This window comes from Corvus moneduloides, chromosome 2 (genome assembly GCF_009650955.1).
Source record: "Corvus moneduloides isolate bCorMon1 chromosome 2, bCorMon1.pri, whole genome shotgun sequence".
Lineage (NCBI taxonomy): Eukaryota > Metazoa > Chordata > Aves > Passeriformes > Corvidae > Corvus > Corvus moneduloides.
The window spans coordinates 38,811,617-38,828,244 of NC_045477.1; the positions used below are offsets into that span (position 1 = coordinate 38,811,617).

Consider the following 16,628-nt stretch of genomic DNA (forward strand, 5'->3'; position numbering starts at 1 on the left):
TAAACCCATCAGTAATTGCAGCTGATGACTAAAACGAGGAACAGCCTCATCTCAAAACTTTTTGCCACAAACTTTCGACACCTGGGATAAATCCAGTACTGAAACAGGTTAGATGGGTCTATTTGCCTGAATTATTGTTCTGAATCATAAGTCATCAAAACATCTTCCCTCCTTCCTTCTACCTCTATTTGAATAGATGGAGTTCTTGCAACTAAATGTTTTCCTCTCTTTTGGCCTGTAACAGATATGATCTAATTTTCAGAATCCTGCACCTATGCATATGTATTTTTGTTAGAGGACTGTGTGGATGTGCCTACAGTCAGTACCCTCATCAGTCTTCTGTGAAAAAATACACACTCTTAGATGACAAAATTCTAGATGACTGATAAGAGTAAAGAGACTAGGAAGAAACAGAGCCTGTTAATACATTTTTAAAGCTTTGTCTACTAATAAAAAATGGATTTTAACTCCCAATACATTTGTGGTGAGATTGACAGAAATTCTGAGTTTTTTCATAATTTCTCAGTAATTCTGTGTTTGTGAGTGCTGTTATTATTTTATAAATACACTTTAAAATAGAATAAATGACACATTTATTTAACAAAAACAACTAAGGGATGGTAAAATCTTCCTTTTTCCTTTTTATGTATTAGGAGCACTTTACCCTGATGGAACTGGCGGTAAAAGCAAGGAGGACGACTTTGTTGTTCCTGGTGGAAATTACACATACACATGGCCAGTAAGGAAAGATTATTCCCCAACTTTGGCAGACTCAAACTGCTTGACTTGGATTTACCATTCTCACATTGACACACCAAGAGATATTGCATCTGGTTTAATTGGGCCTCTGCTGGTGTGTAAAAAAGGTACTGAGCTAGAAACACTGAGCAAGCCCCTCTGCCAAGCTTGGCATCTTAACAGTCATTTTTGCTTACAGGTATAAACATGATGGTCTAGAGTCTATCCCTACATAGCCCATAAAAAGGGGCAAGGAATAGATGGGCCATTCCAGGAGCATCCCAGGGTAGGTATTGTAGCTCTGGGACAACCCCCTTCCTGCTCCCTTTTGGCACGATAGATTTGCCTCGGCTGGTGGAGGGACTGCAGCATGCTCTGTGACCATCCCATCGTGGCCGAGACCAAAAATTATACATTCCCAAACTGGGGAAGTTTCAGGATGAACAAAGGACTCGTTGCTCAGGAAATGAAATTAGAGCTGGCTGGGTGACTTTGGCATTAGTGTCTACATATTTGAAGGCCCAGTGTTTGTAATTTTTTCCACATACAGAGTATGTATCTATTTTTGTTTACAAGTTATATCTCACAACCATATGGGGATGTGCACTGAACAGCCTGTCCTGTGTACTTTATAGCCTGCTAATGTCCATGCTGGAGCCATCATGAACCAGCCCTCTCCTCTTTATCAGCTGAGTAATTACCACCTCTCCCCCTGGGCTCATGTTACTCTGCCACCTCTTTTCAATAACTTCCAGAATACAAAATCAGCCCTGATTTTATATACAGTACTTCTAAGTGAAGCAGGTTTTACATATGAAGAAGAGAATGACTTCAATGCGGAAAGGACAAGCCTAGTTTCCAGCTTATCTCACACAATTAAAATGTCTCGCTCATATTCTCCTCGAGAGCCTTTGAAATCTGCAGAACTGAATATGTGACACTGAGCTGATAACTATGTGACAACACATGAAGCTAGGAGGTAGCATATTCCAAGCAATCCTAGCCTGAAAGGCCAGGTTGTCTGCATGTTTGGCCTTGAATTCATGAAGGCAGATATCTACATGATGTTACTTCTCTAGTCCTCCAGCCAGTGCTGGTGGACACAGGACTGATAGCAAGGCTCTGAGCTCCCTCCTGTAGAAGGCAGAAGAAGCAAAGGTTTTCATGGGATCAGAGATAGACTGGACAATTGGATGAAGTCTACACCTGGCAGTGGATAATAACAGACTACTCAGTATCACCAGTCCTACAAGGTCTCAGGTTCCTCTCCAAACAGACACTAGGATAATGATATTGAACTTAGCTGGAATAGATTCTGTTCATCCTGTCTTCAGCCTTTTTAAATTTACATATCTAGTCCTAGATAACTCTCATGGATTCCTTGTCAGTCTGTGGAGAGTGAGCCACATTTAGAGGGCCACTCTGGGGTTGTGGTTCAGCATTTGCTTCAGTGCAACAGAAATGCAGGCTACCTCTCACCCCTCCTTAATTCCTTGTCAAAAAAACATGAGTCACTGGTTTCTGGATAGATCCAGCTCACGACCTGGCTCACTGTGGCAGAACACAGATGCTAACACTGACTAAGGGACAGGGTTGGGCTCAATGGGCCAAAGAAGGGGGAAATGGGTTAACAGATATTGGCAGGTACTTGTCCTCATGTCAGATCAAAAAGATACCAAAAATATCAGCTTGACTTAGATGAACTACCTTCTGGAGGCACTCATCTGTTCAAAGTCTGTTGGAGGGGGGTCAAAATGCCCTAGAAAATTAGGTGAAATTCATCCTGCCCTGCAGACTGTGGGCAAAGAACTGTATTTCCTCGAGTGCTCCAAGGTTATTGTCATTTTTAAATTCAATCCTCTCCAAGGCTTTTTTTATCACTTTTCCTTTTCGTTTGCAATTTAGGAACTGCAGATGAGACCACAATAGAAGGGACTGGTGCTGCTAATGCTTTTGCCCTGATGTTTAGCATTGTAGATGAAAACTTCAGCTGGTACCTTGATGAGAATATAAATACCTTCTGCTTAGAACCAGACACAGTTGACAAAGAGGATGAAGGTTTCCGGACCAGCAACCGAATGCATGGTGAGAAGGACTTTTGAGTAAATGGTGACCTACAGCAGTGACCAGGCTCTTTTCCCTTCAGTCAGACTTTCTGTCCCCTGTGATGTCTCTCCTTTATCTGTGTCAGCAAGGAATGTGTCAGAATGTTGAAGTACTGTGTTGATAAAAACCTCTCCCTAAATACAGCATGACACACTGGTTTGCAGAAAGGAGATTTGGCTTTCATGCCCAGCTCTGACATTTGTTTAGCATTTTATCTTAGGCAACGGATATAAGCCATTTTTTTTGTCCAGTTTTGAAAAGAGCAAAAAAAGCTGCAGAGCACTTTGAGATGTGTGTACTGAAAGAATTCTCAATGGGCTTGTGGATGATGGGCTGGCTGGTACAACCACTGCTGCCCTTCAGAGATATATTGGCCAATGGTACTTTGTGTTATTTGGACATTTGGTGTAAGAAGTTAATTCCAGATATTTCTGTATATTTTGGTTGTTCTGGGGAGCCTAGGAAATAAAATACTGTGCAACATATGAGTCTCATTCTCCTAGCATCCTGATACATTATCAGATGTAGAAGCTGAGGAAGACAGAGCTGACTACATTGATTTGGCTGATACAATTTTCAAATCTAAATTGCTTGAGCCTGGCATATAATGGTATATTTATGACTTAGAATAAGAGGAAATAGATTTCAGCCTTGCTGAATATCTGCAGAACAAGTTAACTTCATTATCAGGCCTTTTTGGTGATGACTTGGCCTTTGCAACACCTTGATATTACCCAGGAAGTTTTTCACAGACACAGAGAGAGAATTTGGGGCGTTTGATCATCCAGAGCAGTAAGATGTATGTTCGAAATGCTGCTCTTCATCAAGGAGCCTGTGAGGGCCTTATTCAGTTTGAACATTCAGGTAGTTTCTTTCTGGGCCAGGAAAGGATCATCCTTAGAAATGGGATCAGAGGCACTCTTCTTTCACCTCTCATAAAGTCTCGTGCTTTTGTTTTTAGCTATTAACGGTTATATATATGGCAATCTCCCCGGCTTGGAGATGTGTGCCGACACTCCCATGTCCTGGCACTTGTTTGGCATGGGAAGCGAGATAGATATCCATGCTGCTTATTTCTACGGCCACACGTTCACTAGCAGAGACCAGAGAGCAGATGTCATCGGTCTCTTCCCAGCAACATTCATCACGGCGGAGATGACTCCGGGGAGCCCCGGCAGGTGGCTGATAACGTGCCAGGTTAATGAGCACTTACGAGGTACGCTGCTATAGATCTCCCTCATCAGCCTCTACTGTGTTTGGAAGAGAAAACTGGGAGAGGCTTCCAGGGAAAGCAGGATTTGACACTTCTTTGTGACTTTGGAACAATTTGTGACTGTTTCACCAAATAAACATCATGAACATGAGTTTAGTCACCAGCAGAAATTGGTTGGGCCAAATCTTCAGCTAGTATGAATGACTTGGCCATGTAACTCATGTGAGGAAGACTTGCTAGACTCAGCTCTGTCCACATGCTTCCTAGGCAAACCTGAGATTTTGATGAGCAGTGAGAGGAGCTTTCATCACCAATTTTTGTTGTAGACAAGTACTTACACATTAAAAAAAGTCATGCCAGCTGAACACTTAATAGCTTTTTGCTTTATGGAAATCAGGCAAAACTTGGCAGTGTTTTCAGAAACCATTATGTAGAGGAATTTGACGGTGATTTTGTGATACTTGTGTGGTGCGAGACCCCAAAAGGATGTATCATAAACTAGGTGTCATGGCAGCAGGCAATGTGTAATTATCAAAGCAGAGATGAGTTGGGAGAATTCTTACACACTTCAGTGGGATCTGCATCAGGCAAAACAGACTCGATTCTGGCAAGCAACAAATACTTTCAGCAGAAATAACCCATCCGTATTTTAATGAAGTCAGGGGGAGATGATGCCATTTTGCAGATATCTGGAGGCACTCTGACCTCCAAAATCATTCTACCATCCTTATGCAGATTAAGAAATTGAGTAAATAAGTCCACTAAAGAGTGTCATTGATGTCAGTGAGTTTCACCTGTTGCATAAAGTACCACCCAGGAAGGGCGTTGGTACCTGGCCTATTGTAGGCAGAGAATATCTTTTGAAATAGAAATTTACTGTAGTAATTGTTTCCAATCCACGTAGCTCCCAGAGAATTTTGAATACGCACTTGTATCCATAAGATTGCTGACTCTGCAGCTGGTCAGGGACTGTCTCCAGACTCTTTCTCCTCCCAGGTGGCATGGAGGCACTATATGATGTTCAGATCTGCCAAAAAAACCTGTCTCACTCTTCACCAATCAGTCACAAGAGAAGATACTACATTGCTGCTGAAGAAGTGCTCTGGAATTATGGACCTGACGGTTATGATAAATTCACTGGGCAGGGTTTGAACGCCACTGGCAGGTAAGGTTTCTTGTCAACTCCTGTTGTGCTTTAATTTCAGGAGTCCGTGTGACACTGCTCCAGTGATTCACCAGGGCTAGGTCCTGCACTGTCATTAATTTTAATTGAAAGGGGCAGGGAGGAATGGATTTAAACAACTTTGTCAGGAAGCTAGATGCGTAAGTGCGATGCTTCAAGGTGCATTCTGGAAGCACTTATCTTACTCCATTAAATCCATGGGGAAAGTGAGGCATGCCACGTTCAACACAGTTAATGACCCGTCATCGAGACTCTTCAGGCAGCTTTCACACTTACAATCACTGGAGTTCAGAGGTGCCACAGTGGCAGAACTTTCCCCCCTGTTATTACTGATGGAGAGAGACAAATTTCATTATAGTATCTCCCAGAAAAGCCAACAAGGATTAGAGACGCACTCTGCACAGTTCTTGCCCTAAGGTAAGTTGATACAGATGTCTCCCTAAGTAAATCAGGGTTAAACATAAAAGTCTAATGCACAATGAATGCCCATTTGTTAACTAATTCAAACCAGTAATATCTTTCTTCGTGTGCTAGAAAAGTGTATGCAGATTAGTAACTTGGGGGGTCATTTCTCCTGTGTCGGGAGTAATAACTTTATCTGAAATGAAGGGTTCTGCTTGAACCTTCAATTATTTAACCAGTCCGATTTGCTAATTCCACAGTGAATCTGCAACATATTTCACACAAGGGACTGACAGAATAGGAGGCCAATACTGGAAAGTTCGCTATGTGGGATATACGGACGCAACGTTCAGTAAGAAGACTTGGTCAGAGGACATGAAGCACCTGGGAATACTTGGTACGGTGAATATTTTCCCCTCCTGTCATTACATAAGGTTTGAATGTAGAACCAGCTGGACTGAGAGGGGAATTTAATGCACACAGCTCTGTCTTCTTTTGGTGGAAGTATGCTGGAGAGTAGTCCTTCTAATACCTTCCCTCACTCTGTTTATTAAGGCCCTGTTATAAAAGCTGAAGTGGGAGATACAGTGCTGGTTACTTTTGCCAACAAAGCCAGAAGAAGTTATAGCATCATGGCCCACGGTGTAAGCTTCAGCAAGCTGTCCGAAGGTGCTCCCTACTTAGATGGTAAGTTTTGGCTGCACTACTGCATCCAGAATACTTGAGTCCAAAAATCTGCTGCTGAGCTCTGCAGGTTTGCCCTTTTGTGGGTGCTAAGGCACAAAAGGGATCATTTGATTAGTTGTATCTACCCTTCATGACACAATCCATGGGACTCCACAGTCTGCAAAGGTGATGGTTCGTCTCCTTGGATATGTTCCAGACAAGATATCTAAAACTAGCTGAGGTCCACACTGAACAAAAGTGACAAGCACAATCAATTTCTATTCATTCTAATCTAATATTGCTCCATTGCAACCAGTGGATCTCCTCTGGACATGTTCCAGAATTATGAATCTTAGGATCTGGCATGATGGCCCTGCTGAATCTTTGGCTATAGCTATCCACGTGGTCCCAGCTGCTTCACTCCCAGTTCTCTAATCCGGGCTGGGCATTGCCCTTGCTTTACTTCAGGATAGTCAGTGTCAAAGGCAGCTTTCATCTGATTGCCCTGGAACATGAAGCACTGATAATCCTTATTCATTCTTATAAATACATAAATGCCGAAATGGAGCATATATTAAATTCTTCCTCTCGTTTTGTGCAAGAACAGGGTCCTTTCACCTAAATTTAACTATTTGATGTTAAATTTCATGTTCAATTGGTAGGCACCTTTTACAGTCAGTGACAGGAAGACCCTTTGGAGATGTGATTCTCTCTCCACCAACAACAGAAGTCTAGAGATTGGGTTAGGGACTAAGCTTGAGATGGCCCAATTAAGGTGAGATGAATCCAATTCATAGCACCTACAGAGATCATGCTGTGGTCTCCAAAAAAGTTTTTGCTGCATTTTCAGCACTGAAAAGTGTTGCTGTAACCCAGCCCCCTGCGGGGCTGGGGCAGCGTGATGCCAGTCAATCCCAGCCCCTCCCCTGGATCGTGTTTCCTGAAGAGGCAGACTCAGAGGGTGGGTCGAGGGGCGGCTCAGAAGCCTAAGCTGCACTCCCTGGGCGGTGCCCGGGCACAAGCTGCCTCCCCCTGTTCGGGAAGATTCCAGGTTACTCGGTTGTTCACTGGTTCTCTGTTATAACTCCCGCCTCTTGGTTTACCTCAGTGGTTCTTGTTAAATTGTATCCTCCCCCTGGCTTGTAACTCATTGGTTGCTTTCCCCTTTCGCCCTGGTTTTCAAACTCTCTATAAAACTGAGGACAAGCCTCGGGGAGGATCCCATCCCATCCCATCCCATCCCATCCCATCCCATCCCATCCCATCGCATTCCATCCCTTCCGAGCTTGTTCGGGTTGTGAAACTTCTAACAATAAACCTGTTAGGAGCCAGACCAGAACAGCCTCTCTCTTCCTTTGTCTCCGAGCTAATGTGAGCCGATCCCATTGGCTCTTGCCGTGTTCCCTCTGCAAAGAAGCCAGCGAGCTAGCCCAGCAAATAGCTCTTTTCCTGATTCCGAAGTCGCTTCAGTGACACAGAGAAGTAATGCAGCTGGACTGTCTCTGACCTGGGGCATGTCAGAGCTCATGCCTCGAGCACAAGTACTGCGTTAGGTTGGCGCCCAATGTGGGGCAAGAAATGTAGTTTTCTTGTTGCCTAAAATTGCTTTGTTTCCACTACAACACATCAAAAGAAACTCATGGGACATAATCCCTCTTTTGACAATTGTGCCGAGAGAGAATTAGGTCAACATGTAAAAACTCATCATACAATAAAATCAATGCAAAAGGCTTTATTAAATTGTTGTCTCTTGTTGCTGACCTTGCAACTCAACAAATTCGCCAGGAGACAAAACATGAAAAAAACAACTGGCTTGAGTTCAGCCTTGAAGTTATCTGCACAGATCCTAATGCCACCCATGTCAGAGACAGTTCTCCAATGGAAGTGCCACTTCCCTCTGCTTGCAGAGCTGTTGTGCTTTCATTTAACACTCCCTGGTAATAGCGCCCTTCAGCACTGCATACTTCGGTGCGTAGCAAAATCAACCCAAAACCATGTTCAGCAGCCATGTGAGCTGGCACACCTCTGGGTCTTTGGAGAGGAACCTGACTCCAGATTCATCAATAATCTTTCTGCCCCTTCTTCTCTCCTTTTAACTCTTGGATTTCCATTACATCTATCTACAAGTGTATACATGCAGGAATCCTGTAGGCATACATGAAGAGGCTGTAGGTTTACAGTGAGGGTAAATAATTTTTCAGAAGTTGCGTATTGTCTGAATGCAGCTTATTCATGGGAAAATACTGTAAATAAACATACCTGCATCTGGAGATGAGTGCAGACATATGTTTTTTCCAGTTGTGCTCTCAGGAAATACCTTTGCATATTGCATTTGGCACTTGTTGGTCGCAGAAGGTTTTTGACTCCAAATCAATGTTTTTGTTATTGAGCACTGTTGCAGGATGAGTCCAGTACTATCAGATACTGTGGAAGCCATACTCTGCTTTGTACTGCAGTTTGCAGCAAATAGCTGTGTTCAGATGTAATACTGCTATTTTCACTTGTGTCTAAGTTTCTAAGAAGATTTTCTTGGAGTATTAGAGACTGACTGTGCTGAGAAAATCTAGACAATGGATGCTTAAGTATTAAACAAAATCTAAATCCACCCTTTGCATGACAGCAGACAATGGCCCAAATCCTTTAAAAGTAGCCTCCAACAAAGAGCAATATCATCCACTCTCTCTGGAGATGCTGACAGAGGCTTCTGTGCATTGCTACAAAATTGAAAAGAAACAATTACCAGGGTCAGATTTGTTCTGAATTTCTAAAGAACCACAGTTCCAGCTCCACTCACTAATGTAATTGATTTGTTGGTGCTTAATGAAAAGCAGAGTCTGAGTTTGTGCCACAGATAAATTCCATGATAGGGCAGATAAGCTACATTCAAGGAAGCCATTTAAGCACCAAGATGAGCTCTGCATCCCTTGTCTGATTGAATCAAGATAATCCAATCCAAAGTTGGATGGTGTCTGAGTGGAGCAGTTGAACTTGTTCTGCGGGGAATGGGCTTGGTTGTCGCCGTGGCACGGGACTCAGGTGCGATGTCCCCATGGCATAACTGCCCAGGCTATGGGATGGTGCTGTGGTGGCAAGGGGGAGCTTCTCCACAGAAATCAGCAGCTACGCCTGACTTCCATCCAACTCTTGTAGTCAGGAAGACAAAGCCTTCCTGTAATCTTGGTGCATCTCAACTTTCTCTCTACAGGCTACCTGAAGCCAGGAGCCCACGTTAAGCCAGGTGAAACCTTCACGTACAAGTGGAGGGTGCCTGAGAATGGAGGTCCAACAGAGAGTGACCCCCCGTGCCTGACGTATCTTTACTATTCAGCCACTGATGCTGTCAAGGACACCAACTCTGGCCTCGTGGGACCTTTGCTGGTCTGCCGGAAGAACGCTCTGAATCACGACGGGACACAGGTGCCCAGCATGAATATCTGCTTGTCCCTAACAGCAGGGTGGTGCACTGGGGGTTCCCATATGGGCAATTTGCCCAGTTTCCTGGCTCAGTTTACAGAGATTAAACAAATGTCACTCCTCAGGGTAAAAGCTAAGATAAAGGTGTGGTTAATAAGACAAAATCATAATTTCCTAATATTCTGGCTCTTCCCTAGCTTTTCTGTCTTTTCCATGCAATGAATACCTCTTTTCACACCAGGTAGTGGACACTTTATTTATCCTTCTGGCTGATGAAAAAGGTGCCAATCCTTGTCTCCATGTAGACTTAGTAAGAAGGTGGCTTCAGGGAAAAGAAGGCTTTGTTAAAAAAACTTATTAATTTTTATTGAATAGACTTTTTTTTATGTCTTGTCCTCCTTCTTGTCTACAGAAAGGAATAGATAGAGAATTTTACCTCCTTTTTTCAATCTTTGATGAGAATGACAGCTGGTATCTGAACAAGAATATTGAAGCATTCACTGGAGACCCTTCAAAAGTAGATGAAAATGATGCTGATTTCATGGAATCCAACAAAATGCATGGTATGAAATACCTAATATCTCTTAATGATACCTTTTCTTCAATCATATTAGGAAGATGGGTTGGCAGGTTTTATCATCATTCACAGCTCACTGCACTGCACGGGAGAGTGAGCTGGAAAGCTGTCAGTCAGATTATAGTCAGCTCCTGATGCCCTCAGAAAGCATGTTGAAACCCCAGTCACAATAGCAACAAATGCATCCACCTACCAACTACACCTGGAGAAAGGGAACAGAGCATTGGTTTGAGATACAACAGTTCTGTAAAAAGGCACAATGCCAGAGATAGGCATCAGCTGCAGAAGAAGCCAATGTTCACTAGTGTTTTAAATTTCACTGCTGGTCTTGGCACTGACTTAGGCAGTAAAGTCCATCTGCTCTGCTCTGCTCTACCATTTGGGCAGTGACCACCTCTGGAAGAGAAGAGGCAAAAACTAGGGGAATGGCCAAAAAGATTTTAAAACATCATTTCTGGATGCAAGTATCTGACTTCAGCATGGATCTCCTCAAAGGTATCCCTCGGATGACAGACTTGAGCAAATCACATAACCTTATCTTTGCTTTAGATACATATTTTTAGAGAACCCTGGGGTTTCTGGACCCATCTATTTTATTCTTCCACTATGAGATGGATCTCGTACTGAAGTTTTGTGCTTTAATAGCATCTTTCATACATTGAACACAGAGAACATTTGAGGATTAGGGAGCTTAGCCTCCTAGTGCCCTTGTAAAAGAAAGATATACATTTAGGAAGTAAAGGTGGAAATCAAAGATCGAAATCACATAAAAAGGCTCCATCAGAACTGAATTTGTATCTCAGACTTTTTATGGCCCTCTCCATAGCCTTAATCACCTAGTTATACATTTTCCAGGCTGAAAGGAGGTACCTAATTTGTACACTTGGCTGGTGTTTGGGAGGCACACCGAAAAGCTCAGAGGAGGAGTGCTACATCACTGCAAAGGGCTATTACAAGATTTTACAGGCTAAAACCCAAGAGGTAGAAGTTCTGAGTTTATAGGAATAGCATTTAGATGTTAATTTGGTGTGCTCCAATGCTACCCTTGCTTCACAAAATGCCCCTTTAGTGACTTGCTGAGTTGTGAGTCTCTGGCCAGGAAGGCGATAGGAGGCTGTCTAATGGGTTTCTGTGGACCTGCTGCTAACCAAGATTTTTCCTTCTCCTCCAGCTGTCAATGGCTACTTGTATGGCAATCTGCCAGGCCTGACCATGTGCAAGAATGACAGGGTCTCCTGGCACCTCATTGGGCTGGGCAGTCACTACGACATGCACGGGGTCCATTTTCAAGGAAACACCATTGACTTGAGAGGGACGACGAGGGACGGGCTGGCCTTGTTTCCTCATTTATCAGGGACAGCACTAATGCAGCCAGACCGTGTGGGTATGTTCATGAACTGATCTTGGTTGTGTGGCACTTGCAGATACCAGTCAGTCAAAATGACAGTCAGTGAGATACTCTGCTCTGCACAAGGAGCATGCTTCCTGAAAGCATGGAGACTGTGGGGACCTGGCATAGCTGAGAATTCAGGCTGGGTTACTTTTCTGGGAAGGTGTATAAATCAAATATGCATGTGCACCAAAGACCAGAGGCTCTAATGACCTTGGGACATGCAGAGCAGCAGGCAGAGAGATAGTTAACAGGATGCTCACAGAATTTCTGGAATTCTCCAAACAGACTTTTTTTAGAAAAGCAAATCCACTGCCAGGTGGATAGTCAGCATCATTTAAGGTATTTTAGGACTTCAACAAAAGCTTTTCAATAATAGTCAGCCTTTAGGAGTTTCTTCAGAAGCTTATACATTAAAGGTACTTTTAAATCTCATGGGTAATTCAGTGATTCATACTTCAAACTAGGAGAGTATGAGTTGTTTGCTGGAGACACCAAATAAGCTTCATAATACAGAGTACAACATTACTTTGCTTTACACTGGTGCAACTCTGTTTAGATCAACAGAATCATGAGGGTTGTATAGGGCTGTGCCAAGGGCCATTCTTGGCCAGAGCACCTGATAGAAATGTAGATTGGAGTTGTGTATGTGCCAGGTTAAACCTCTGTTGCAGGCGCCTGTAAGACAACCGAAAATTTTCTTGCGCAAATCCAAAACATTTCCACCATCTGTCATGAAACTGCACTGTAGAACTCATACAAAACAACTGTTCTAAGGGATTATTAATTTTTGGCTAAGCTTCTACTGGCAATAAGGGAAATTGAATGAATTACCAGATCTTTACAATCACTAATGCATGTGATTTTTTAAAATTACATGTTATTTTATCATTTTCATCACTTTTTCCCCTGAAGCACAGGAAATGGATTGAGATCTAGTCTGGACAGAGCTATGCTTCTAATTTTGGTTCTATCACATGCAAAGCAGCTGTGAAAGTGCTTTCCTCCTTCACAGAGTGCTAGCAGGTGGAGCTATACAGGACAACATCATGGTCAACTTCTGCTTGAGTAAATGGGAAGGAGAGAAGGAGAGTATAAATACTAAAATCTGCCCATGAACATGCCAAGATATGCTCCCACAATCACTACTGTCTTTGACCACCAGAGCTACCAAAGGAAAAAAAAGGCCCATGGTGGCTTGGCCTTTCGTGAAGGGAATGCAAAGGGTCAGAAAGCTGCAGTTTATCTCAACTGTGCATATAAACAAATGGTTATAAGCAGGTATTCCTGTGCAGTGGTTCTGTATCACTATTGCAAAGAGGCCTCCATTAGCCTGATTACAACGGACAAACTGCAGGGGCTGAGTGGAGAATCTCTTGCACTGAAGGCTGGTACAGTGGCTCTGTGCTCAGGGACAAGGAACCAGCAGCTCTGAAACACAACCCTTGTTTTCCCATGCCTTTATTGAGCTTTGCAATGAATGCTTCCTCCTACATCGTCTTGTGTTCCTCATGGGCATGTCTGCAGCATTGGCTTGCTGGCAGTGAAGGCTCACTGGCAAGCTTGTTCCTGCTGCCAGACATCTAAGTGCTCTTCTGAGTTTCCTTGGCAAAGCTAATCTAACTCAAATAGTTAGAAGTAATTTATAATGATTTTTGAGCAAAGATGGCTAGTGTTTCCTGTGGAGCAAAACAAGGTCAGGTCCTGCTAGGTCCTGCACTTGGTTCACAGTAAACCCATGCAATGACAAGGGCTGGCGTCAGAGTGTCTGGAAAACTTCTCAGCCGAAAAGGCCCTGGGGGTGCTGGTAACAGCAGCTGAATATGAGCCAGGGTGTGCCCAGGGTGCCAAGAAGGCCAATGGCATCCTGGCCTGGATCAGCAATGATGTGGCCAGCAGGACCAGGGCAGTGAGACCACACCTTGAATTCCGTGCCCAGTTTTGGGCGCCTTGCTACAAGAAGGACATTGAGGGGCTGGAGTGTGTCCAGAGAAGGGCAATGGAGCTGGGGAAGGGTCTGGAGCACATGTCTGGTGAGGAGTGGCTGAGGGAGTATTAAGCCTGGAGAAAAGGAGTCTCAGAGGGGATCTTCTCACTCTCTATAACTACCTGGGTGTTGATCTTCTCTCCCAAGTAGTAACAAGTGACAGGAAAAGAGGGAATAACCTCAGGTTGCATTGGTGAGTTTTAGTTCATTGGAGCAGGCTGCCCAGGAAGTGGTGGAGTCACCATCCCTGGAGGTATTTAAAAGATTGTGGATATGGCATTTAGGGACACGGTTTAGTGGTGGACTTGGCAGTGCTGGGTTAAGGGCTGGCTTGATAATCTTAGAGGTCTTTTCCAGCCTAGTATAGTCTATCATTCTCTGTAAACATCCCCTTGCTTGACTTTCCATACAGCATCATAGATTAGGTTTGTCTGAGGACAGATCAGAGATGTACACAGGGCCTAATTTGTCTATGTGCTTTTCAGGTTTTTTAATTGCTTAAATCTCATGTGTTTTTCTTTCCAGGCACGTTCAAAGTGGTTTGCAGGACTTTCGATCACTTTGTTGGTGGGATGAAACATCTCTACGAGGTCAGCAGCTGCCGCAACACCACCCAAGCCCAGCAGCAGCGTGGAGCCATGAGGCTCTACTACATTGCTGCAGAGGAAGTTGAGTGGGACTATGCCTCAAATAAGAGCTCGGCACCAAAGATTTACAACATCAGCAGCAATGAGGAAAGGTACCCAAACCAAAAAACAGTTGTGGGCACAGGGCACACTTACAGTGGAGGGGAAACTTTGAAGCACCTTTTCATGACACCAGCCTTCTATTTTTTAGGAGGAACTCTTCGCCAAACATAATACAAGAAAATGTATTTATAAAGTCACAGCCTCTCAGACTAGACTAGTTCACATGCACCAGTTTCAAATGCTTTCATTTCAGAGTGTCTTGCAATGCTGTTGAATTCAAGAAGGCTTCCAAGTTTGTGTTCCAGCCCTGGCTCAACCTTACAATGATGCCCCGTGAGCCCCTTCTCTTCCGTACTCTCCCCAGCCTTGCCATTCCAGTGCTCTGGTTTTCATAGAGGAGAAACCTAGGTTCCTGTTCCAGATGTGAGGTCCTCTAGGCAATACAGATGCGTGAAGGGCATGCTGAGCCTGCTTTTCTGCAGCATGGTAGTCCCTGGATCCCCTGAAAAGATCAGAACATAAGTAACCCTGCAAGTGAATCACTGTACTGCGTTAAGGAATAAAAACTTGTGAAAAAAAATACACATTCCAGATCATACTGCATAGACTGGCCTCTGAGGACACTTTGGTGAAAGCAAAAAGGAACATACATCAAAAATAAACCTTAGAAAAGCATGTGGGAAACTGCTCCTTGTACAGAGGAAGAGGAGTCTGTAAAAAATACACCTGAAGAGTCACAGGTGATGATGTGAGTTTAAAGAAAACATAAACTCCAGTACTGTCAAAGGCTGCTGTTGTACACACAGTTCGCTGCTACAACAAGCAGTATCCCTGGGGTGTTTTTTGGTTTTATTTAGTGTATTGTGAGCCAGCCTTACAACTCCCCTGCCAGGGGCACCTTGGAGATGAGCAGCCGGGAGACAGCTGCTCCCGGAAGAGGGTGAACGCTCTGCTGCACAGTGGGTTGTGAGTGTCCTCTGCTGGCGAGTCAGCCCGCTGGGATCCCATGGGAGCAGCAACAAACTGAGGGTAAACCTGGAAAGCATCCCCTTCCAGGTGCAGAAGGGAAAACACATTGCTCCCTTTATCGTCATGCTGGGAAAGCATCCAACCTGTGCAGTACACAGCAGCAAGAGGGAAGGGTAAAGAAGCTCCCTTTTATCTCAGATGATGGCATTTGTTTCAGAAGGTCAAGCTTTGATTATCATCTTCCCGTGGCTGACTGATAGCCAAGATAGGGAAAGCTGCCATCATGATAAGAGGATTCAGGTTTCCAGGGACAGGCAGTATCTTTTATTGGAGTGAATGATGCAGCTGGAGAGGGCAGCTGAAACCACTCTTACCCTGCACTTCATCTCTGCTCTGACAGCTCTGGTGAAGAATTTGTGTTCACAAAGTTTCTTGGAGAGGGAAATTTATCCTCAGCTTTACCTGTTTGAAGAGGGTGTGCATTCAGTGAGGATTATCACTCTTGCTATTTGCTGCTTAAAACCTCTGGCATCTCTCAAGGCCTTCACATCAATCAGAACATTGGATCAAGCTGTATATTCTCATTAAATCTATTGTGAATAACACAACAGTTACTAGGTCTTAGACATATAAGGTTTAGTGCTTTTATTGCCTTTTTCTTTTGCAGCTATGGGCATGTTTTTCTGAGCCAAGCAGAAGACCTGATCGGTTCAAAATACAAGAAGGTGGTTTACAGGGAGTACACAAGTGGCAACTTCACACAGCGCAAAGTGAGGACAGAAGAGGAGGAACACTTGGAAATCCTGGGCAAGTAGATCTCATGTCTCCAGACCAAGCCTGTCGTCAGTGAGAGGATTGCTTTCCAAAAACTAAGATGTTTTCTAGCATTTTTAAGATGGAAAATAAGGAACACTGATGCCTTTTCCAAGTTATCAGTGACTTTAAAAACTATTTATTAAATTGCTGAGTGTAAAGATGCTTTCTCAATTAAGGAATTCATTCTTGAACGTGAATAAGGAATATCCTAAGGAGTGCTATAATGGCAATTCCAGGATTCACCTTAGCTTCAGAGCTTGTAACATGGGGGAGACTCTTGTAAACAGATTAAGACAATATTAAGGAGCTGGATTTGTATCTGCAATTGGGCAAGACGTAATTTTACCCATCATAAAATAACCATCAGCTCATGTTTTTAATGGGGTGAAAAGCAGGCAACAACTGGTCATAAAATAGTCATAGAATTATAGAATATCATGAGTTGGAAGATCATTGAAGTCCAACTCCTGGCCCTGCA

At 43.6% G+C, this 16,628-nt stretch overlaps 1 protein-coding gene across 4 annotated transcripts in view; it reads left to right on the forward strand.

Moving 5' to 3' along the window:
• HEPHL1 (hephaestin like 1) overlaps positions 1–16,628 on the forward strand; it is a 35,132-nt gene that overhangs the window by 9,055 nt on the left and 9,449 nt on the right. For 2 of the 4 annotated variants that reach the window (XM_032099182.1, XM_032099183.1), the window contains exons 3-13: positions 654–866; positions 2,644–2,823; positions 3,806–4,060; positions 5,054–5,222; positions 5,903–6,039; positions 6,198–6,329; positions 9,514–9,725; positions 10,135–10,285; positions 11,471–11,683; positions 14,202–14,415; positions 16,002–16,141. In XM_032099182.1, the coding sequence (XP_031955073.1) occupies positions 654–866; positions 2,644–2,823; positions 3,806–4,060; positions 5,054–5,222; positions 5,903–6,039; positions 6,198–6,329; positions 9,514–9,725; positions 10,135–10,285; positions 11,471–11,683; positions 14,202–14,415; positions 16,002–16,141 (2,016 nt within the window). Of the gene's footprint in view, positions 1–651; positions 867–937; positions 1,025–2,643; positions 2,824–3,805; positions 4,061–5,053; positions 5,223–5,902; positions 6,040–6,197; positions 6,330–9,513; positions 9,726–10,134; positions 10,286–11,470; positions 11,684–14,201; positions 14,416–16,001; positions 16,142–16,628 lie in introns of those variants that run through there. The other 2 variants (XM_032099186.1, XM_032099185.1) reach the window with 2 other exon arrangements.